A 24,835-nucleotide genomic window follows, 5' to 3' on the forward strand; every position below is an offset into this window, starting at 1 on the left:
ATGATGAAATTTTGGTGCCAGGATATCATGCTTCCCAGTTCTCGTTGATAGCATTTTTAAATTGGATTTGGTAATACCAGAGGACATAACTTGATTAATTTTTACTGTCATTCTAGATGCCTTTCTAAAGCATCTATCTACCTTGTAATTATTGCAAATAGAGGTTTCTAAGAATAAACTTGTTTTTCATGAAGTAGTTATAATCTATTTAGTTAAAAAATAATTTTGATGGAAAGCTAATTCCAAGATCACATACCTTTTATATCCTCAGAGGCTTTTTTAACTGGTATTAATTATCTAATTTTTTTCTTTCATGTTCCATATAAGTAGGAGTACAGGAATGCATTTTTAAGGTAGTCGTGAAGAATTACTAGGAAGCAGTCATGCCGTATAGCTGAGCATTGCCTCCTCTTAAGGTTAAGTAAAGTCCTAACAAGCATTTAGTGGGAATGTGCTGAACTCTTCTATGATTCTTTACTTTGGGAAAATTAGCCTGTGTCTTCATAGTCCTAATGCCCATCTCTCTGAAAAGCATGCAGATTTAAATTCAGTTTGTCTTATCTTATTTTAGGGACTTGAGACAAAATTGAACACTTAGGCAAGAAGAAAAGATTTTTGAGTTAAGTAAAAACTGTACTAAGAAATCCCTGGCTTACTTAGCTTAAATATCCATTAATGCTAAAAAGAATATAACTCTGAACAAGAAGATATTTACCACTTTTTTTTATTTAGTAAAATTGCCATGAATTTTCTGTTATAAAAATATACAAGAAATTATCTTGTGTTGAACATTGTTGAGGTGGGCAGATTAAACTATTTAAATAGGCAGCAATCAAACAGAGAAGTAAAATCAGAAAGTCAGGCTCTGTGCAAGTCTACTTGTGTACTCAAATTTTATATTTTAGTACAATTTTACCTTATAAGTAAGACATATGTTTGTCAAGTAAAGGCCTATTTGGAATATACACTATTTCTTAGACTTTTCTGGGACAGGGTGATAGGCACATTGATTTTTTAAAATTTACACAGGAAACTCAAACCGGAGCTCTGTGACAACCTAGAGGGGTGGACTGAAGTGAGAGGTGCGAGGGAGGTTCAAAACGGAGGGCACGTGTGTGTACCTGTGGCTGATTATGTTGATACAAGGTAGAAACCAACACAATATTGTAAAGCAATTACTCTCCACCTAAAAGTAAATTTTAAAAATTTTACTTTTGGGGAAAAATAAAGCAATTATTAATGTATCATCAGGCAATGTTTTAAGTTAATTTATCGAAAATACCAAATTTCAAGTGAGGAATTTTTTGGGAAAGCACAGAAAGCTAAACACTTCCAAGGGAAAAAAAATCTCATAAAGTATATTAGAGTATTAAAAGCAATGTGAGTGTCTGTGTGTGTGTGCTGGGCACTTCTGTAAGCCACTTACATGTATTAATTCATTTAATTATTACAGTATGCCCATAAAATATATGTGTAAGTGAAATTCATATATATAAGAATTAAATCTTTAGTGGTAAATAGCTAGACTTGAGGTCAGGAATACATCTAACTTCCATGTTTATTTCACCTCTTTATTTTCCCTGCCAAGTAATCCAACTGTGTTGTATGCATGCTTTAATGGTACTTCCTGTCAACTCCATGTCCAATTGTATTCCAACATCTCTGGATGGAAGGAATTTATAATTCTCATAAGATCTGTGAAAACTGGCATTAGCCCATTTTCTTGATAGAAACGTATAAACGATATAAGCTGGAAAGTGGCTCTTCCTTGATTTGTTGCTGGATAAGTAATTGTGTATTTGAGGTATTTGGTTAATGATATAGTAATAATGAATATAATTCTATAAGTTTGTAATAATATAATATTACTAGTAATAGGAATAGACACTAACATTTATATAAGGGCTACTGTGTGTCAGGCACTTCTGTGAGCCATTTCATGTATTAATTTATGTAATTCTTACAACATCCCCATAAAGTAAATATTATTTTGCCTGTTTTACTGAAGAGGAAACTGAGATCCAAGTCATGCAGCTATTTAGTGCCAGGTGGAGTTTCAAACAAAAACAGTATGACTTAAGATTTCTTCCTTCTAGCCAGTATGCTGTCTATAGTATACAGTAATAAGCTCAGATTTTTAAAAATAATTTCTGAAAGCAGTGAAATGTCACACTTATTGTATTTTTAAAGACATTGTTTCCATTCAACAAACGTTTTTGGGTGCCTGCCTAGGACTCATTTTATATGGGTATGCAGTGTTAAGTTGTTTACTTTTAGATTCTAAAACATAATGAATAAGGTACCCAGAGGAGTGTGTCAGAACTGCCACATTAAAGTATTTAAGAAGTCAAGATCTATGTGTTGGTCAGCCTTCTGTAAGAATTCATTTTTAAGGACTTTGCTTTTCACAATATGGTAATAGGGATTCTTAAAGGTTCATCTCACCACAGTTCAACAAAGCACTCTAAACCATGGGTGTATCATGTGAAAGTAAGGGAAATCTCTGAGAGTAAAAAGAATTAAGGAGAAAAGAGAAGTGCTGAAACTTACACGTTGAGCATAGATACACAAAGGGGAAAGCCAAGATTAAGACCAGGCTAAATGCAGGGTAAGTACACCAAATAAGAACTATACACAAAGACCAGGACAAAAAGAAATTAAACTTATACAGGTTACACATGATACCTGGTTATTTATAGAAGCAAATTAAAAGTTCTGTGCTGGAGGCAGTTACGATTTAGATCCTCAAGATTCTCACAAATTAAGTTAAATCAAATAAGAGCACTTAATCACAGTCAACGAACACACAAAGAAACAAGGGGTTGTGTGGCGAAATGGTCCTGAAAGAACCCTGGGACTCTACATATTGAGCTACAATTTGTGAGAGGTTTAAGGAAGTAGTGGATGAAATTAAAGAGAGAAACTGAAGATTACCAAAGAGAGTTTAAGAAAAAGAAGTATGATGGTTGAAATTAAACATGCATTAACCAGCAAACACATTTCACATACTATCATGTTTATGCTCAAAATCCTTCAACCCAGGCTTCAACAGTACATGAACTGAGAAGTTCCACATGTACAAACTGGATTTAGAAAAGGCAGAGGAACCAAAGATCAAATTGCAAACATCGTGTGGATCATAGAAAAAGCAAGAGAGTTCCAGAGATACATCTACTTCTGTTTCATTGACTATGCTAAAGCCTTTGACTGTGTGGATCACCACAAACTGTGGAAAATTCTTAAAGAGATGGGCATACCAGACCACCTTGGCTGCCTCCTGAGAACTCTGAAACAACAGTTAGAACCAGACATGGTGTTCCACACTGGGAAAGGAGTACGTCAAGGCTGTATGTTGTCACCCTGCTTATTTAACTTGTATGCAGAGTACATCATGAGAAATGCCGGGCTGGATGAAGCGCAGTCTGGAATCAAGATTGCTCAGAGAAATAGCAATAACCTCAGATATGCAGATGACACCACCCTAATGGCAGAAAGCAAAGAGGAACTGAAGAGCCTCTTGATGAAGGTGAAATAGGAGAGTGCAAAAGCTGGCTTAAAACCCAACATTCACAAAACTTAAGATCATGGCATCCCGTCCCGTTACTTCACGGCAAATAGATGGGGAAACAATGAAAACTGTAGCAAACGTTCTTTTCTTGGGCTCCAAAATCACTGTGGACGATGACTACAGTCACTGTCCACCTGAATATTCATTGGAAGTCAACCTGAATATTCATTAGTGATTAACCCTGAAAATTCATTGGAAGTACTGATGCTGAAGCTGAAGCTCCAGTAGTTTGGCCACCTGATGCCGAGAGCTGACTCACTGGAAAAGACCCTGATGCCGGGAAAGACTGAGGGCAAGAGGAGAAAGAGTTGACAGAGGATGAGATGGTTGGATGGCATCACTGACTCAACGGACATGAGTTTGAGCAATGTCCAAGAAATAGTGAAGGACAGAGAAGCCTGGTAGGCTTCAGTCCATGGGGTCGCAAAGAGTCCGATACAACTGAGTGACTGAACAATGCCAACAAAACAGCAAACTATACTCTGCTGAAGAAAGAAATGCTGAATTAGACACTAGCTCTAAGGAAATTGTCCAGAATGCAATCCAGAGAGAGACTAAGATTAGCAGTATATGAGACAGTTAAGAAACGTGGAAGACAGGGTGTTGAAGGCTTTCACCCTGTACAGTGAAACATCTCCAATAGATAGACTCAAAGGAATGAATGAAAGGCAACATTCAAAATGATGGCTGTAAGTTTTCAAGATCAAGTATCTGCACAATAGGAAGCACAATCTATACCAAGCCAGACGAATAAAACGAAATTCACTTGAAGAAAATATTGTAGTGAAAGTTTAGAACACTAAAAGACAAGATCTTCAATGCAGACAGAAAGAAAAGACATGATCGTTGTGCCTCAACAATTAAATGCAGATAACTTTCTGTTAGCAAAAATGGGAATGAATAGACACAGATATTCTCAAGTGTTGAGAAAAAGTTCTTTTAAAATGGGATATTCCACATAAGCTGTTTATAGAACAAGGAAAAAATTAAACTAATTACAGGTTAGCTAATAATAAAGGCGTTTCCTGCAAATATCCCTTTGTTAAAAGACCTTCTAGAGCAGAGATTGGTAGAGTTTCTGATGATCAGATGGTAAATACACGCAGGTCATAGAGTCTCTGTTGCAACTCCACAGCTCTGCTATAGCTTGCAAAAACAGCCATGGGCAGTAGATAAATGAACGCATGTGGCTATGTTCCAGTAAGCCTGTATTCATAAAAATATGTAACTGATCCAAGAATTGTAGTTTGCTCACCCCTGCTCTGAAGGATACATTTCTAGAAGCACAGTTTACTTTTTAAGGAGAAAATTGAGAGACAAGAGGGCATACCTACCATGAAACTAAATGTATAGCAATAAAGTATACAGTGAAACAATGTGTAGTTCCTTTTGCAGAGAATGGGATAGAGCTTAACTACTGGACAAATTGTTTAGTAAATTGAAAGAGATATTTTTTGGAGTTCAGGTATTTATATTCTCTGTATTGTTCAAAGAGGAAGAAGGGAGGTCAAAATATCAATTAACTTGAAACTTTGTTAATTTGTGTAATAAAATTACAAGTATAACCAGTAAAAAAACAGTGTAAGTTCCAAACTGGAAGAGGAAGAATAGATCAAGAAAGATATATGAAGTAAAACAAACACTCCAAAATGTCTAAAAGGAGCATAGATAAAGCAGGACAAATAGAAGAAATAGTGTAAGATATGAAAAACATAAAATAGACTTAAGGGAATACTACTTCATGACGATAAAAGGCTTAATTCACCAGAATGATACAGTTCAAAAACTTGCATGGGCATTATAACATAGTACCAAGGCAGACATGTAAAATATGATAAGACTATAGGAATAACTTCACAGATACAACATTGTTTTGGACAACAACAAAGTTCTCTAACTTACAGATGCTGCTGCTGCTGGGTCACTTCAGTCGTGTCTGACTCTGTGCGACCCCATAGACTTACAGATGACATATACTAGAGATCTGAAATGTGTGCATGCTGAGTCGTTTTAGTTCGGTCTCACTCTCTCTGACCCTATGGACTACAGCCAACCAGGCTCCTCTGTCCATGGGATTCTCCAGCAAGAATACTGAAGTGGGTTGCCATTTCCTTCTCCAAGAGATTTGAAATAAATTTTAATAAATTTCTAAATTTCAGCTTTATTCATTGACCACAATAACATGAAATGTGAAATAAAATTTAAAAGGGTGATGTTTTAAAATCACTTAGAAAAAAAATCTAAAACCATATGAAGTAGCTCATTATGTATCAAGGAAGAAATCATAGAAAAAAATAGACCAGAACAGTATTTAAAATAAATCAGAATTTGTGGGGCACAGAAATAGTGGTATAAAGAAATTTATATCCTAGTCTTTGTATTAAATGGAGAGAGTAACATGGAAGCTTACATTACCATATGTAAAATAGATAGCCAATGGGAATTTATTGTGTGTCTCAGGAAACTCAAACAGGGGCTCCGTATCAACCTAGAAGGGTGGTATGAAGAGGGAGGTTCAAAAGGAAGGGAATATGTGTATACCTGTGGCTGATTCTTGTTGAGGTTTGACAGAAAACAACATTATTATGTGAAGAAATTATCCTGCAATTAAAAAATAAGTAAATTAAAAAAATAAAATATCAGAAAGGCAAAGTTAATAAACTAAGCATCTGACTTGAGAAATTTATAAACAATTATACAGTCCAGAAAAAAAACAGAAGGAAATGAAGGGAGAAAGATGACTTTAGAGAATTTTTAAAAACCAAAATGTGGTTATTTTGGAAAGAAGTTAAACTTCTGAAGAGATTGATTAAAGAAAAAAAAAGAGTATTGAGAATATAAGAAGGAATATAACTCTAAATATAAAAGATACTAAAAAGAGAAAGCATAGTATAAGAAATTTGCAGGCCAGAATTGGAAAGACTGATGAGATAGATAAGTTCATAAGGAGAAGATTTTGTTTGAAACTGACTTTAAAGGAAATAGAAGCCTTGAATAGGTCTATAAATAATTTAATGACTTCAAATCTGCCAAAAAATTAAATACTTGTCCTAGAAAATTTTATAGTAAGGCTTCTCAATTTTTAAATGATTATTCTAAACTAATAGAGTGTAAAAAAAATTATGACCAAATGTTCAAAAGGATGAATTCTCCATATCCAAGTTGAGTTTATCTCAGAAATGGAAGTGTGTGTTGTGTTAAAAATATTCACATCACTACATTAATAGTTTCAATACATTGAGAAAACACTTGATAAAATCCAACTCTTTTTCACTTTTTAAAACAAAGAAAATAAACTAGTTGAAACCTCTATCCCTCAATGTGAAATAAAGGACCCTCTTCACCTAATAATGGAAATGTAACTCTTAGCTAATACAGTACAGTATTCAAGAATGAAAAATATAAAAACTGAAAAAGAAGAAGCTAATTACTTCTTATGTCATCTATGAATAATTCAAAAAGGAACTACAGGAAAATTGTTAAAAAACAGTTTATCAATGAAATATATAGAATGAACTACATTTTATACATTAGTTACAAAATATTAGAAATCATATTTTTTTAGAAAAACATCACTTATAATGGAATAATAATGGCAACAAAGAGAAGACACAGATAACAAAAGATGCCCAAGACCTGAATGGTGTAAATTCTAAGTTTTTTTCAGTAGACTTTAAAAACACAGTAGCTCAGTTGGTAAGGAATCCGCCTGCAATGCAGGAGACCACGGTTTGATTGCTGTACCGGAAAGATCTGTTGGGGAAGGGATCGGCTACCCACTCCAGTATTCTTGGGCTTCCCTTGTATCTCAGCTGGTAAAGAATCCACCTGCAATGTGGGAGACCTGGGTTCGATCCCTGGGTTGGGAAGGTCCCCTGAAGAAGGGAAAGGCTACCCACTCCAGTATTCTGGCCTGTAGAATTCCATGGGCTGTATAGTCCATGGGGTCACAAAGAGTCAGACACGACTGAGTGACTTTCACCTTCACAGTCTTAAAAGGCAACACTGAATGGAGAGCCATATCATGTTCGTAAGTGGAGAGATTAAGTACTAATATAAAGATATCAATTCTGTGTTAATGCACAGAATCAGTAGTTCTGTTCAGAATCGTAAGAAGCATTTTCAACAACTTTAATAAGTCTGTTTTGAACTGTAGATGACAGTGCAAGAGCCTGAGAATAGTGAAGTCATTTCTAAAGAAGAAGAAAAAAATCTTTTGTTATCTGTATCTTCTCTTTGTTAATCATTTATTATTCCATTATAAATGATGTCTTTCTAAAAAATTACAATTTCCAATATTTTGTAACTAGTATATAAAATGTAGTTCATTCTATAGATTCCATTGATAAAGTCTCTTATTTTTAATAATTTTCCTGTAGGTTCCTTTTTGAATTATTCATAGATAACATAAGAAGCAATTAGCTTCTTCTTTTCTAGCTTTTCCATTTTTCATTCTTGAGTATTGTATTAGCTAAGAGTTAAATTTCCACTATTAGGTGAAGGCGGCTCACCTTAGTACACTAGAATAATTAAGACAGAATGGGTGGCACTACCGGTAAACAACCCACCTGCCTTTGTAGGAGACATAAGAGACGTGGGTTTGATTCTGTGTCAGCAAGATCCTGTGGAGGAGGGCGTGGAAACCCACTCCAGTATTTATGCCTGGAGAATCCCATGCTCAGGAGAGCCTGGCAGGCTACAGTCCTCAGGGTCAGAAAGAGTTGGACATGCTGAAGCAACTTTGCACACACACATGCATAGTATTGGTGCAGACATGGATACAGTGATCAAGTGGACTGAAACAGCTCCAAAACAGCAACACTTAAAATCCAGATGAGTGGCTTTGTAAGTCAGTGATGGAAAGGATAGGCTATTTGTGAAATCATTATGGGTCAACTCATTTTTCATGTGAAACAATTAAATTAGAATCATACCTCATTTTACTCATAAATGTGTTCACAAATGTTGATCCCATAACATAGGTGCTGAAATATGATGCTGAAATATGAACAACATCACTTTCAGGAGAAAACATGGAAGAATGTTGTCTTTCATGTACGGAAGGATTTCTTAAATAATGTATTAAAGGTATCAACAATAAAGGTTGATAAAGAGGTTTGTGGCTATAAACCAAAAGTGGTTTTTGGCTACTATATAAATTTGAGAACTTCTGTTTACAAAAAGGCAACATAAATAATGTATAATGATATATAAAATTCAGTATAAAATCCAGTATATTACATGCTGGATATTTATGCTTTAAAAAGCATAAAGTTAAAAAATATAGTATCCAGAATATTTAAAACCTGCAAATCATTAAGAAAATGATAATGTAATGAAACAGTGGATAAGAGATATGAAAAGGCTTTTCATTAGAATAGGAAATGCGAATGTTTTGTAAATGGGTGAGAAAATGCTTGAATTAGTAACCATAGATGTACAGGTTAAAAACATGATGTAATAGTATTATATACCTGCTGTATAGGTAAAAGACTGATAGTATTAGTGAGTGTGTTAGCTATGGTTATAGATTGATGGTGGGGGTGTACACTGGCTCAGTCACTTTGAAAGCATTTTGACCTCCTTTAGTAGAAAGACTGAAGATGAACCTCTTCTTTTGTTCATCAGTTGTGCTCCTATCCTAGAAAGCAGTGAATTTCAAACTGTTTTGTCCTCACCCACAATGGAACCTAAAACTCTTATCTTTATGTTTTTTTAGAACAGAGACAAACAATACTTATCCTCAGTCCTTATGTTCTAAAATGTTACATTCTATAATGAAGGAGTGTGCTCTCACTTAAAGAGTATGTGTCAGCAGTTTCTAAACAAATCTAAGAACCAATGAGACCTGCCATTTACAAAAAAAAAAAAAAAAAAAAAGCTGTTACATATATACACAGGGAAATGTACAAGAATGTTTGTAACTGCATGATTCATCATAGCTCAAAATTGGAAACAACCCAAATCCCACTGATAGGAGAGTAAACAATAATACCCAATTTAATTTTAAAAACAGTGACAGGGAAGCACAATTTATACATAAACATATGGATGAATCTTAGAAATATAATGTTGAGTGAAGAAAACAAATCATAGTAGTTTACAATAAAGGATAAGGCAAATATCAAAAAACAAACAAAAAAATGATATATAGGCACATCTTATAGAGGATTACAGTGCCCGACTTCTAAATTTTACGTTCCTACACATACGCACATCTGTTTAATTTTACTGGCTTTGGGTTATTTTGGTTTCTCTGAGGGAATATATGTTGTATAATGCTGTAATGTATGTTTAAACTACTTGTGGCAAAGTTCTTGTTATTGCATTTAGTTATAAAGAGAGCATAACTTAAAGGAAAACAGTTGTGATCTGGTGTATTTCATTTTCTTCCAGAATACACATACATGCACCCATACATGTGTGTACATGCATGTGTGCGTGTGTAGTCTCTTAGTCGTGTCCAGCTCTTTGTGACCCCACGGACTGTAGCCCGCCAGGCTCCTTTGTCCATGGGACTCTCCAGGCGAAAATAGCAGAGTGGGTTGCCACGCCCTCCTCCAGGGGATCTGTTTGTTGACACACATGTGTATATACATACATCCCTTAGTATCCCTGTATATTTTTATTGCTGTGTTTTTATAGGTACTCTAGAGTCTTTTATTGTTGTTAAAAGCACGTGAGCCTTAGGAACGGAGGTCGATTATCGGCTACGCCTTTGACATGAATAGTCCAGATGTGTCTGAAGGCTCACAGCCCTCTGTTGTTTGTTGCCCTAGACTGGTAAGCCCACAGACCTTTCAGCCAAAAGCACGCACCAGGTTGTATCTGCAAGTTCTGCAGGCATGCAGGATTTCTTTTGGTATTACATAGATGAAAGTTGGGGGCAGCGCACTTTATTTGCCAACTGACTATATAGTAAACCAGGTAAAGCGTAGGGCAATTTAAAGAAATGAATAGCTAATTATCTTCATGTATGTGCATGTGTGTGCTCAGTCAGTCACGTCCGACTCTGTGACCCCATTGACTGCAGCCTGCCAGGCTCCTCTGTCCATGGGGTTTTTCAGTTAAGGACACTGGAGTGGGCTAACATTTCCTACTCCAGGGATCTTCCTGATCCAGGGATCAAACCCACCTTTCTTGCGTCTCCTGCATTGGCAGGAGGACTCTTTACCACTGTACCACCTGAGAAGCTCTTACCTTCGTATATGACTCACCCTCAACTTCCTTTCTGGCTTCAAATTTGGGAATTGAAGAAACGAGTAGGCAATTATATCTAGAATAATGTGGTTTTAGAACCAATCTTTCTGTTTTAGGCTACTTTTACTTCTCTAAATTTAGCATTAAAAAACCCCCCAAATTACCACTTGAACTAAGATAGTATTTTCAGACTAAATACCTATTTCTGTGCTGTCTGTTGGTATTTTTCCAGCTAAAATTCTTCTAATGTCAGAATAAGATACTTTTAAAGGAGATAGTATTTTAAATGGAAATTGATAGTGCATTTTCCATAGACCAATATAGCTTTAAGAACTCCTTCAGATCTTATTTCTCAAGGTAAACATTATTTCTATAGATCCTGAGAAGTAATTTTGAATTTTTATTACCCAAAGGAGTACTAAAAAGGTGTGGCAATTGTATCTAGTAATAGGTTACCTATTTGATGTTCTCATTGAACTGCATCCAGTCATTAAAGTAGAAAATTCACATCTGGAAATTGTATACTTTAATAAGTTTCAAAAAAAAAAAAAAAGCTACATGATATTTTTACCTACTACCTGTTCCTCTTATTCATCTCCTTCAAACAAGAAAAAGCTTTGATGCCCGTGTATTTGCCTGTCCTTTTCTCTACCACTATTCAGTTTTCCTTTCCCATCTTCTGTATACTTATGTGGGTGCACATGCACACACACACACAGACATACACACTTGCCTTTAAGAGCACACTTATTTCCTACTTTTGGGTTGCCTTCTCCTTTCCTAGTCTATGTTGATTTTTACAGCAGCTGTCATCCTATATCTGGTTCTCAGCATATGCTACATCAATATGAAGGCACATAGCAGAGAAAACATAAACTGTAAGTAGCCTTCAGGTATTGCTTCTGCCTCTTCGTCCTTTCATTGTAGTGAACAAGAACAGAGTTATTCTGAGCCAGAATAGAGGATGCAGATTCCATTTTGAGGAAACAAGGAATTTGCATATTGAAATATGTATTTTTGGAGCTGGACTTTCATAGCTTACCAATAGTAGTTAATGTAAATATATATCATGAACTGTGAAGTTTCTGAGAATTTACCAAAGTTTCATGATTTCTATAATTTCATGAATGTTGGTAGAAGGCAAAAGACCGTGGGGTCAGAAACAAAGAATAGTTTATTATAGCAAAAATAGTAGCCAAAGTAAACAGGTTTGTGGATTTCTGAGCTCAGAATTCCCACAAGGCAATGTGAAAAGGGCTGGGTTTAATACCTCCACTCACAGTGCTTTGTATTATTGGAGGGAAATCCTGAATTTAGAAAACCCAATCTTCTTTCAAAATTAAGACTATTTGACCGTTGCCCCAGTTTATCATTCTGGACAGGAAACAAATCCATTTGTTTAAGAGGGAAACACTGCCTCTATATTCTAAGACTGTTCATATCTTTGAAAAGGTAGTTTGGAACAAAAATGCTTCATTAGGGCTGTATCTTACTTAGTTTTACTCTTACTTCAAAATCTTTTGTTGTTTCTTAGTTCCCTTGAAGGAGACTGTAGCTCCTCATCTTCTTCTCGAATATCCTAAACAATCGGGTCCCTGCATACCTCCTGATCTCATTTAACACCACCATACTGGCCACTTCTCTCTCCAGCCCACCAAAAGCCTTTGCATTTGGCTCTCCCTAGATCATTACCTAGGTAGCTCCTTGACTTTGAGCTTGAATTAAGTCCAAGAGGGAAGCCTTGTCTGACCAACTAAGATAAAATAACTCTCCAGGAATTCTATCACGTCCCTCCTTTTTTTGTAGTACTGTACTTGTTAAAGATTTTAATTGTTTATAATCTGTCTTTGCCTCCCAACCCAACCTATCACACAGAATGTAAACTTGTTTTAGATCTATTAAATGTATCCCAAGTCTTTAACGCAGTACCACTTACTGTTCGGGCTTCCCAGGTAACACAGTGGTCAAGAATCTGTGTGCAGTGCTGCAGACGCAGGGGACTCGGATTCGATCCCTGGGTCGGGAAGATCCCCTGGAGGAGGGCTGGGCAACCCACTCCAGGATTCTTGCCTGGAGAATCCCATGGACAGAGGAGCCTGGAGGGCTACCGTCCAGGGGGTCGGAAAGAGTTGGACACGACTAAGCAACCGAGCATGCTCGCGTGTGTGCATTTACAACTCAGCCTCTCAGTAAATGTTCTTTGCGTGGATGAGTTAATACTATTCTATTCTTTTTGTTTCTCCTTTTTGCCCTTGCAATTTTCCTTTTAATTGTTTTGATCAGTGATACCGAACTTTATTATTTGATTTCTAATGAAGGACTTGCCCTGTATCTTGGGTTAAAAAAAAAGTATTATAGTCAAGATTAAAGCCTCACTAAAAATAACATGGCACATACTTGTTTAATTATACACTTTTCTACTTAATTCTATTAGTGATAAACTAGCAATTAGATAACCTCTTTGGCTTCATTGGTACTGAGAATAGTCTCCACAGGAGATTGTAATGTGATGACATGCTGTTTGTTGGCACTTTGAAAGATCCATGTTTACCTGCTGATTCCTACAAATGCCACAGGAATGGCATTTTTTGGTTTGCATAAAGCTTATAAAAGTACGAAAAGAACTAATCGCATGTCTATTGAGATCTTCTTATGTTTCACTTGTCATGATTGGTTTTGATCAGGTTAGAGGCCCTGACTTTGAAATGCCGTGTATTTCTTTAGTCATCCTGATACTTCCATCTGTGAAAGAAATTGTTAAATATAGATTGTCATATAAGGTAACCATTACAATATTTCTGCTCTGTATCATTTTTCATCAGTTATTTTTCCTTTCCTCAGTAAAGGCGGTATGGGAGAGTAATACATTTGCTAGGCACTCTTTGGGAAGTATATATAGGAAAACAGTTTTCATTTGTAAATTAAGTCCTTTTTTATTTTTAGTTTCTGTCTTCCTTCTCTTACTTGATTTCACTAAGATGCAGGTGCTTTAAACGTAACAGTTGTATTTTTAGATACATAACACATTTAACAAGGGTTAATGTGCTAATCTTTTAAAAGACTGTGTTACTAATATAAGAAGTAACCATTACCTAATAGATATTTAACTTTACAGGTGAATAATTTTACATTTTCTTTGTTTAATCATTGTGGTTAAAACTGATCATTTTCCAAAATTTGTTTATGACAGCAAGCAATGAAGGAGAATTTCAAAAAAAGAGAAGAAGAGGAAAAAGAAAAACGTGCCAGGATAGCCAAAGAATTGGCCGAGAAGGAAAGACTTGAACGCCAACAAAAGAAAAAGCGCTTATTAGAGATGAAGACTGGTAAGTACTATCAAATTTGCTATTTATATTGTGTACCAAGCTTAATTGGCAGTTTAATATACTTTTGTGAAAAAGGAAGACGTGTTCACTTATTTGTATAGTTAAACAGTAGAGCAATTCTTTCTTTTATGGGCTTTCCCCACTTCAGATTATTAACAAGTAGTGTTTTCATTCTGACGCTGGTCATGGGTGGTTTTGCTGTAGTTCCATTACATGAGCATTTCTTTGGCTACTACTTAAATAACCAGTCTGCAATAATATATTTCAGTGACTAAATCAACAACTATAGGAAACTGTGAGAAATTCTACAGGACAAGTAACCTATTTTCTTTAACAAAATACTCTTAAAGAAGGGGGAAAAATGATGGAGGGGACACTTACTGATTAAGAGACGTATCAACCAGATGTTTTAAATGGAACTCACGTATACTACAGTCCAAACAAATGTAGAAAAAAGTAGTCTGAAAAATTTGAATGCTTTAGTTTTTTCTTGTAGAAATTATTACAGCATTGTTGTGACTATGTTTTAAAGTGTCTTTTAGAGACTCATAGTGAAGTTTTATAGATGAAAAGATGTAGTGTCTTGGATTTCAGTCAAAACAGCCTTGCGTGACTGGAATAGGGATATGTAACATGACACAAAATTGACTACAAATAATACTTAGTAAAGTTGAGTGATGGGTACTTGGAGGGTAGACTATGTTCACTGTACCATTTTCTCTACTTTGAAATTTTGAAATCCTCTATTTTGAAATTTTCTTTAATAAAAAGTTCTTAGAAAAAATTGAGAAGAAAAAGTACAAAAATTATTGTTTTGCAGAAACATATATGTGTATTTTCTAAATTTAAAAGGTATCACTAGCTTAGAAGCAAAAGAGGTAAAATATAGTTATATTTTTGCCCCCTCAAAATCCTGGCTCTTCCACTGCCACCAAGGACTGTAGAAGCCTAATTAAAATCTATCAGCCTCTACATGTAACTCCATGGCTGATTCATGTCAATGTATGACAAAACCCACTGAAATGTTGTGAAGTAATTAACCTCCAACTAATAAAAATAAATAAATAAATAAAATAAAATAAAATCTATCAGCCTCACTGCTAAATTACCATAATTTACAACTTAGGGCTGCAAATTCACCTGAAGTTTCCCTGGGGGTAAAAAAACCAAGATGCCTTTTTTCCTTCTTCACTTCCATTTTTACAGACATATTTTATCTTCAGTAAAACAAGCTGAGTACTTTAATGTATTGCACATGTTTTTTCCAGGAGTTAAAAAATCGTCCAAACACAATTTCTTTTTTATAAGAGTACACTTGAAATTCATAAAGTGTTCTCAGAAATATCTTCAAGTGTTAACACAATGTAGATGAGGACAATTTAGCATTGACTTTTAAAAGATGCTTCTGGAAACCTTTTTAAATAATATATTACTATCTAGTTTACCAGACATTCAGGTGTTTGAACATTATTAGTTAGTTCATTGAGTTTTAGTTAACAAGTCATCTACAGGGGTTGCTTGATGGCAGATTGTGTATTGTATGGGTATTTTACCTAAGGGTCTGTCATACAAAGCCTCTTAGCAATCAACCTGGAAAGTTGAAATCTGACAGGAAGCAAAAATTTTAATGAAACTTGGTGTCCAATGTAATCTTAATAATATTTTCATTTAAATTTCTTTTTCTTCTGAAGGAAGCTTCCATTTTTAAAGAAAACTATGTTTATTTTATTTTCCAATTTGAAAATAGTATTTTCCTGTTGTAGAAGATAAATGGGTAGCCATTCCCTTCTCCAAGGGATCTTCCTGACCCAGGGATTAAACCTGGGTCTCCTGAGTTGCAGGCAGATTCTTTACTTTATGAGCCACCAGAGAAGCCCTAAGTTTATTTTATTTTCCAATTTGAAAATAGTAATTTCATGTTATAGAAGACACCTAAAAAGTATTTGAATCAAAAGACTATAATCCAAAGAATCACTGTTGATATCTTGACCCGTTTTTCTTTCCATTTTAAAAGCTTCTGTCTTTTAACAGTAGTTACATGATTCTAGCTAACAGACAGTTTAGTGTCCCACATTATCTTCCTGAATTTCCAGAATGTTTCACTTTATGTAAATTGTGATTTTTAATTTGTAATTTTTAATATCTATGTTATTACATCCATTGGATGTATCATGTCTAATTTAACTTGCAATAAATTTTACATTCGTCAGTATGAGGTCATAGAGCAATATTTATTTTCAGCTTTTCTGTGTGATAGTTATTTATGCATACCTAATGCATAAGTGACTTCACTTTCTCTTTTCACTTTGATGCATTGGAGAAGGAAATGGCAACCCACTCCAGTGTTCTTGCCTGGAGAATCCCAGGGACGGTGGAGCCAGGTGGGCTGCAGTTTATGGGTCGCGCAGAGTCAGACATGACTGAAGCGACTTAGCAGCAGCAGCAGCAGCAATGCATAAGTAATTGAAAAGTATTTGTAATTATTAGAATATGGAAGAAAAAAGGTTAAATAGTTTTAAGACTCTTGGTGCGTGCTACCAAACTGATTTCCAGAAATATTTTTCTACTTTTCACCAACTTTTAATATTTAGTTTATGAATGTGCCTTGGTTTGATATTTCTCATTTTGTAAGGTTTTTGTTAACTTAATAGATTAAAAAGTTGTATTTTATTATCTTAGCTTGCATTTCTGTGAATACTACTGAAACTGGACTTTTTTCCAAATGTCTACAGTACATTTATATTTCTTCCTTTGTGAGTGGTGTTGTCTTATTTTTCTCATAGATTTATGTATTCATTATGTATCAGTATTTGCATTTAAAATTCTTTTTTGTTTTTTTTAAACATAACCATGTATTACTGTATCAAGTGGTTGGTAAAGTTCAACAATGCAAAACCAGAATTACTTTTGCACCAACCTAATAACTTTACATACGGTATTGCATATGCTTCAGTGCTACCCTCTCAGTTCTTCCAGCCCTCTCCTTTCCCCTCTGTGTCCATAGGTCTCTGGCTGCGTCTCCATGTGCCTTGCAGATAGGTTCATCAGTACCATCTTTCTAGATTCCATATATAAATTGCTTCCTTTTTATGTAATATTTTATTATAATCTTTGCTTTTGTGATTTTTTTCTATCATATTTAAGTTTAGAAAATCATTCCTTTGATAATTTCTTATTCCACTTCAATTTTATTAGTTTAAGTTGTTTGTAATACTGTTTTCTCCATTTATTTGTAATTCTTTCTCATTCATATATTTGACATATAATTTTTAATATGCTAGAATCTGTTTCTGAATTCTGTCAAGCTGTTCTATTTTTAACCATCATTTATGGCTAATAGTTTGTTTATATTGTGTTAAGGTTGTTACTTTTCTATTCTTAATTATTAAAATAAATTGAATATTTTTTATTTTAAAATAGATTTAAGAAAAGTTTTCTGTTCCTTTGCTAATTTAGCTCATCTTCTTTGACCTACTGGATTATTTTATAGAACATTTTCCATACTATCCTTCCCCCAATCATCATGGATGATCAAATAAATGTCAGGCTTTCACTTGATAGGAGTTTCCAAAACCTCTATATGCTGAGGTCCATTTGTGCCATACATTCCGTCATTTTTCAGAAGAGTATTCTTCAAAGGATATTCTGGCTGACATTGACTTACATAAACAATATTAAATAAATACTTTAATACGTCTTAAAAAATACTATGTATTATCTGTGACTATTTTAAAAGGTTTAATCAAAGCCATTTGATAAAAGACGATACAACTTTTGATACAACAGAAAGCTTTGATGTAGTTCTTTTGAAAACATTTGAAAATTTTGGAAGTCAAGTTTTAATTTTTTTCTTATAGACTATAGAATTTTAAAGAATCTAGAATCTAGGGCTGTATCCCAAATTTTATAGTACATAAACATATAATTTTCTCACCAAAGTAAAAGACCTCTTCTGAAATCCCAATAAATAATGATTATTCTGAACAGTCTTTAATTTTACTTTAAACATACCATGATTATTAGCATAGAAAGACAAGGTATTCAGTATCAATATTATTGTAGCTATTATAACCAAGTAAGTCATATAAGTATCAAATATATTATTACTTATTTATTGATACCTTTCTTCATATTTAAAAATAGTACAAATATGAAGTAGCCTTTTTTCTTTCCATATTAGATGTAGAACATGCTTTTTGTCATTAAATATTATATTGTTATGAGAAATATAAGTGCTCTGGTTTTCCATTATTATTTTATTGGTATAGAAAAAATTAGTAGCTATGCCACTTTTGTTTCTTTTATTCAGCCACAGTTTTTTCTCCCCCCCTCAATGTACTAAAATTGCGGTGATAAATAAGGACAAATAAGATTTCTGTTGTAATGAAGTTAAAATCCTAATGAGTGGGTCATTATCTTATTATCTTATATGTGTAAGTATCTTATACATAACCACATATATAAGATAATTTCAGATTATAAAAAGTTATGTGAAGTAAAGTAAGACAAGATAATGAGATAGAAATGGAGACTGGCTGTGTTGGTGAGCGCACGTGATGAAGTTTGGTCCCCAGAACTCAGAAAGGAGAATATTAAGATAGCGGACTTAATAATTTAAAATATTGGTTATAAAACTCCTTTTAAACTGTTAGGATAACTAGGCTCATGTGATTTACTGTCCTATATCTGCTAATATTGTGAACTTTTTAAACATCTTATTGTGAAGATCAGCTAAAATTTCATGTATTTCTGGGTGTTATTTTTTTCATATAGAACACACTGTTACTGTAATTTTTGTAGGCGTTGTCAGCCTGACTTTCCTTTTATCTACAGAAGATAGAAGGGCCAGTTATTTAATTTACAGTGGTGTTTTGTCACCTCTCTGGATCAGGAACTGTTTGTTCTGTCTTGTTTCTGTGTGTAGAACACATACCCCTGAATGACAGAGGGGAGAAAAGTCTCCAACCCAGCCCTGCCCTAAACACACAGGGAGCTTCCTTCCATCTATTTTTATCACGGTAGTATTTTCATCATGCAGATAAGAACTATATTTTCACAGATGTACAAATTCTTGCATCACCACCTGATGTAGTGGAGTAAATTTAATTCCTGCTCTTTCTTATCCATCGTAAATCACTACTTGCCCTTGGCAAGAGAGCAAACAACTATTTTCAGGTCTACTATTTATTATCACTATCATTTCAGAATGTTATTTTTGTTAGTAGAATGAAAATAAACATTGAATAGTGGGCTAAGTTTTACTGAGAAGAAAAATGAAGCGTTAAAAATCCTTTTGAGCAGCAAAACTAAGTAGCACAGCATCTCCTGTTGTCATGTGATGGGATTAAAAGGTCATTTGGCTCATTTTTGTTCTCTTTGAAAATGATGAGCCTGGAGGTCTCTTAAATATTCACATATGCAGTTGTGGTTATTTCTGTTGAATGGTTTGATAGTACATAAAACAAACAAACAACTGCATTTTCAAGATGTCTTAACTGGTTGAATTTTGAATACATTTTCTGAGGTTGATGTTTAAATTTGAGTTATTTTAATTTGCATGATACTGAAAGTATTAAATATCTGATGTAGAAATTTGTAAGTGTAGACACTAAAATTTATTTAAAGTGCATACCTATCCTTATATGTGATCATTTCTAGTGAGACAATTACTGAATTTATGTGATTATGTATGACTTTTTCAAAACTGCACTTTGTTTTCTTAATCATGGAAAAGAATAGGGTGTTTGATAATAGAATTCAAGTATTATGCTTTAAGACTTCCCAAGTATGTAAGTTGATTCACTTAATTTTTAAATTGCGCATCAGAATGGTCTTGAAATGGACCCAGTATTATATAATTATGTTTTGTGGAGGAAGTAAATAAGAGCTTACTTAATGGAGCAATAAAAACTATATGAGCAGCTTCTATATTTTAGTCTTTAGGTTGCAATTTGTTTATTATTTATTAGACTTAAATGTCTCATTTGGTACAACTTCAGTCTATTAAATAAAGAGATAATTAGCTTTTAGAAATCTGTTGTTTACCCACATGGCCAAAACTGCTCCTTTGTTTTCTATTTTGCAATTTGGAATAACTCAGCAATTAGGCTTCCATTTTAGAGAAAATGCATATTACAGAGATACTGCTTGGGAACGTCTCCGCCAGTCTCACCAGAGATGCAGCTAATGTGTGTGCTTGCTTTCAAAGGCTTGACATTTACCTTTTCCTCTACATGTATATAAAGCTTAGATTATTTTCCGTAATTGCATATAGCCTAGTTTTACAGACTTTCTGTTTTATGGTGCTTTCAGTTCTGACTATTGATGATGCATAAGAGACAGTAATTTTAATTATTTCTCTACTTAGAAGAATATAATAAATTGGCATTGCTTTTTTTCTTACCTTCAGCATTTATGAAATAATAATGATACTAGTAATAAAAGCAGTAACACCCAACATTACTGTTATTATTACTACTACCACCACCATTTTATAGATCACATATTGTTTTCCAGGCTCCAGTATGTTCATTACTGCATGTAATAGTTGCAATGATATTAGGAGACTATTTTTATCAAACAGGCAATTAATTCCTTTTGTACATAGTCACACATTTAGCAAGTGAATACTCATGTTTTCTCATCAGGGGTCATATTTCTATTTTTATTTCTTTAGATTTTTAAATTGACCTATAGTTGATTTACAGTACTGTATTATTTCAAGTGTACAGCTTTAGATTATTTTACATTATAGGTTACTACCCTTTTAGATATGCTGATTCGATCCCTGGGTCAGGAAGATGCCCTGGAGGAGGAAATGGCAACCCTCTCCAGTATTCCTGGCTGGAGAATCCCATGGGCAGAGTAGCTTGGTGGGCTACAGTCCATGGGGTTGCAAAGAGTCAGACATGACTGGGTGACTCAGCATGCACACATAGGTTATTACAGGATGTTGAATATAGTTCCTTGTGCTATACAGTAGATCCTTGTTGTTCATTTTATATATGGTGGTGTGTATCTGTTAATTCCATCTCCTAACTCATTCCTCCCCTTCTCCTGTCCTCTTTGCTAATAATGCTTGTTCTCTTTGTCTGTGAGTCTGTTTCTGTGTTGTAACTAAGGAGATTTGTATTACTTCTTTAGATTTCACATATAAGTAATATCATATAGTAATTGTCTCTCTCCATCTATCTTATTTCATTTAGTATGGTGTAAGGTTGATAACCCAAAGGTTGTATTTTTTGTTATTCCTTTACTGGTGACGACTTAACCATTATACAGAAAAATGGGACCAAAACAACCTTAGTAATTGGTGACAGGCACTGGATAATACCTATGTGGAGAATTGTCCTCTCTGAAAACCTTTGAGAGTGGCTACTGTCTCTTCGGACTCTTTTGGTGACCACGAGGGCTACTCCATTTCTTCTAAGGGATTCCTGCCCACAGTAATAGATATAATGGTCATCTAAGTTAAATTCACCCATTCCTGTCCATTTTAGTTTGCTGATTCCTAGAATGTTGACATTCACTCATGCCATCTCCTATTTGACCACTTCCAATTTGCCTTGATTCATGGACCTAACATTCCAGGTTCCTATGCAATATTGCTCTTTACAGCATTGGACCTTGCCTCTATCACCAGTCCCACCCACAACTGGGTATTGTTTTTGCTTTGGTTCCATCCCTTCATTCTTTCTGGAGTTATTTCTCCACTGATCTCCAGTAGCATATTGGGCACCTAGACCTGGAGAGTTCATCTTCCAGTATCCTATCATTTTGCCTTCTCATACTGATCATGGGGTTCTCAAGGCAAGAATACTGCAGTGGTTTGCCATTCCCTTCTCCAGTGGACCACATTCTGTCAGACCTCTCCACCATGACCCGACCGTGTTGGGTGGCCCCACACGGCATGGCTTAGTTTCATTGAGTTAGACAAGTCTGTGGTCCATGTGATCAGATTGGCTAGTTTTCCGTGATTATGGTTTCAGTGTGTCTGCCCTCTGATGTCCTCTCGCAACACCTACCGTCTTACTTGGGTTTGTCTCACCTTCAACGTGGGGTACCTCTTCATGGCTGCTCCAGCACAGCACAGCCGCTGCTCCTCACCTTGGACGAGGGGAATCTCCTCACGGCCGCCCCTCCTGACCTTGGACATGGAGTAGCTCCTCTCGGCCCTCCTGCGCTGGCACAGCCGCCACTCCTTGGACGTGGGGTTGCTCCTCTCAGTGGCTGCCCCTGACCTCGGACGTGGGGCAAGTCGAACAGTTCTATGAAAACCTACAGACGTTTTAGAACTAACACCCAAAAAAGATGTCCTTTTCACTATAGGGGACTGGAATGCAAAAGTAGGAAGTCAAGAAACACCTGGAGTAACAGACGAATTTGGCTTTGGAGTACAGAATGAGGCAGGGCAAAGGCTAATAGAGTTTTGCCAAGAGAACGCTCTGGTCATAGCAAACACCCTCTTCCAACAACACAAGAGAAGACTATACATGAACATCACCAGATGGTCAATGCCGAAATCAGATTGATTATATTCTTTGCAGCCAAAGATGAAGAAGCTCTATACAGTCAGCGAAAACAAGACCGGGAGCTGACTGTGGCTCAGACCATGAACTCCTCATTGCCAAATTCAAACTTAAATTGAAGAAAGTAGGGAAAACCACTAGACCATTCAGGTATGACCTAAATCAAATCCCTTATGATTATACAGTGGAAGTGAGAAATAGATTTAAGGGACTAGATCTGATAGACAGAGTGCCTGATGAACTATGGACAGAGGTTCATGACATTGTCCAGGAGACAGGGATCAAGACCATCCCCATGGAAAAGAAATGCAAAAAAAGCAAAATGGTTGTCTGAGGAGGCCTTACAAATAGCTGTGAAAAGAAGAGAAGCGAAAAGCAAAGGAGAAAAGGAAAGATATTTATAGTTCCAAAGAATAGCAAGGAGAGATAAGAAAGCCTTCCTCAGTGATCAGTGCAAAGAAATATGATCCATATGACCCAGCAATCCCACTCCTGGGCATACACACCGAGGAAACCAGATCTGAAAGAAACACATGTACCCCAATGTTGATCACAGCACGGTTTATAATAGCCAGGACATGGAAGCAACCTAGATGCCCATCAGCAGATGAATGGATAAGAAAGCTATGGTACATATACACAATGGAATATTACTCAGCCATTAAAAAGAATGCATTTGAATCAGTTCTAATGAAATGGATGAAACTGGAGTCCATTATACAGAGTGAGGTAAGCCAGAAAGATAAAGACCAATACAGTATACTAACGCATATATATGGAATTTAAAAAGTTGGTAACGATAACCCTATATGCAGGACAGAAAAAGAGACACAGATGTATAGAACAGACTTTTGGACTCTGTGGGAGAAGGCGAGGGTGGGATGATCTGAGAGAATAGCATTGAAACATGTATCTTATCAAATGTGAAACAGACCGCCAGCCCAGGTTTGATGCATGAGACAAGTGCTCAGGGCTGGTGCACTGGGATGACCCAAAGGGATGGTATGGGGAGGGAGGCGGGAGGGGGGTTCAGGATGGGGAACACATGTAAACCCATCGCTGATTCATGTCAATGTATGACAAAAACCACTACAATATTATAAAGTAATTAGCCTCCAACTAATAAAAATAAATGAAAAAAAAAAGAAAATAAAAGAAATAGGGGAAAACAAGAGAATGGGAAAGACTAGAGATCTCTTCAAGAAAATTAGAGATACCAAGGAAACATTTCATGCAAAGATGGGCTCAATAAAGAACAGAAATAGTATGGACCTAATAGAAGCAGAAGATATTAAGAAGAGGTGGCAAGAATACACAGAAGAATTTTACAAAAAAGATCTTCATGACCCAGATAATCACGAATGTGATTATCATGGAATGTGACGTCAAGTGGGCCTTAGAAAGCCTCACTATGAACAAAGCTAGTGGAGGTGATGGAATTCCAGTCGAGCTATTTCAAATCCTGAAAGATGATGCTGTGAAAGTGCTGCACTCAATATGCTAGCAAATTTGGAAAACTCAGCAGTGGCCACAGGACTGGAAAAGGTCAGTTTTCGTTCCAGTCCCAAAGAAGGGCAATGCCAAAGAATGCTCAAACTACCACACAATTGCACTCATCTCACAGGCTAGTAAAGTAATGCTCAAAATTCTCCAAGCCAGGCTTCAGCAATATGTGAACCGTGAACTTCCAGATGTTTAAGCTGGTTTTAGAAAAGGCAGAGGAACAGAGATCAAATTGCCAGCATCCGTTGGATAATCGAAAAAGCAAGAGAGTTCCAGAAAAACATCTATTTCTGCTTTATTGACTATGCCAAAGCCTTTGACAATGTGGATCACAATAATCTGTGGAAAGTTCTGTAAGAGATGGGACTACCAGACCACCTGATCTGCCTCTTGAAAAACTTGTATGCAGGTCAGGAAGCAACAGTTAGAACTGGACATGGAACAACTGACTGGTTCCAAATAGGAAAAGGAGTACATCTAAGCTGTATATTGTCACCCTGCTTGTTTAACTTACATGCAGAGTACATCATGAGAAACTCTGGGCTGGAAGAAGCACTAGCTGGATTCAAGATTGCCGGGAGAAATATCAATAACCTCAGATATGCAGATGACACCACCCTTATGGCAGAAGGTGAAGAGGAACTAAAAAGCCTCTTGATGAAAGAGGAGAGTGAAAAAGTTGGCTTAAAGCTCAACATTCAGAAAACTAA

At 35.5% G+C, this 24,835-nt stretch overlaps 1 protein-coding gene across 6 annotated transcripts in view; it reads left to right on the forward strand.

Moving 5' to 3' along the window:
• DIAPH3 (diaphanous related formin 3) overlaps positions 1–24,835 on the forward strand; it is a 530,827-nt gene that overhangs the window by 346,353 nt on the left and 159,639 nt on the right. For all 6 annotated transcript variants that reach the window (XM_043892388.1, XM_043892390.1, XM_043892386.1 and 3 more), the window contains one exon: positions 13,959–14,094. In XM_043892388.1, coding sequence (XP_043748323.1) covers positions 13,959–14,094 — 136 coding nt within the window. The remainder of the gene's footprint in view (positions 1–13,958; positions 14,095–24,835) is intronic.

The sequence above is a fragment of the Cervus elaphus genome, chromosome 30 (assembly GCF_910594005.1).
Source record: "Cervus elaphus chromosome 30, mCerEla1.1, whole genome shotgun sequence".
Lineage (NCBI taxonomy): Eukaryota > Metazoa > Chordata > Mammalia > Artiodactyla > Cervidae > Cervus > Cervus elaphus.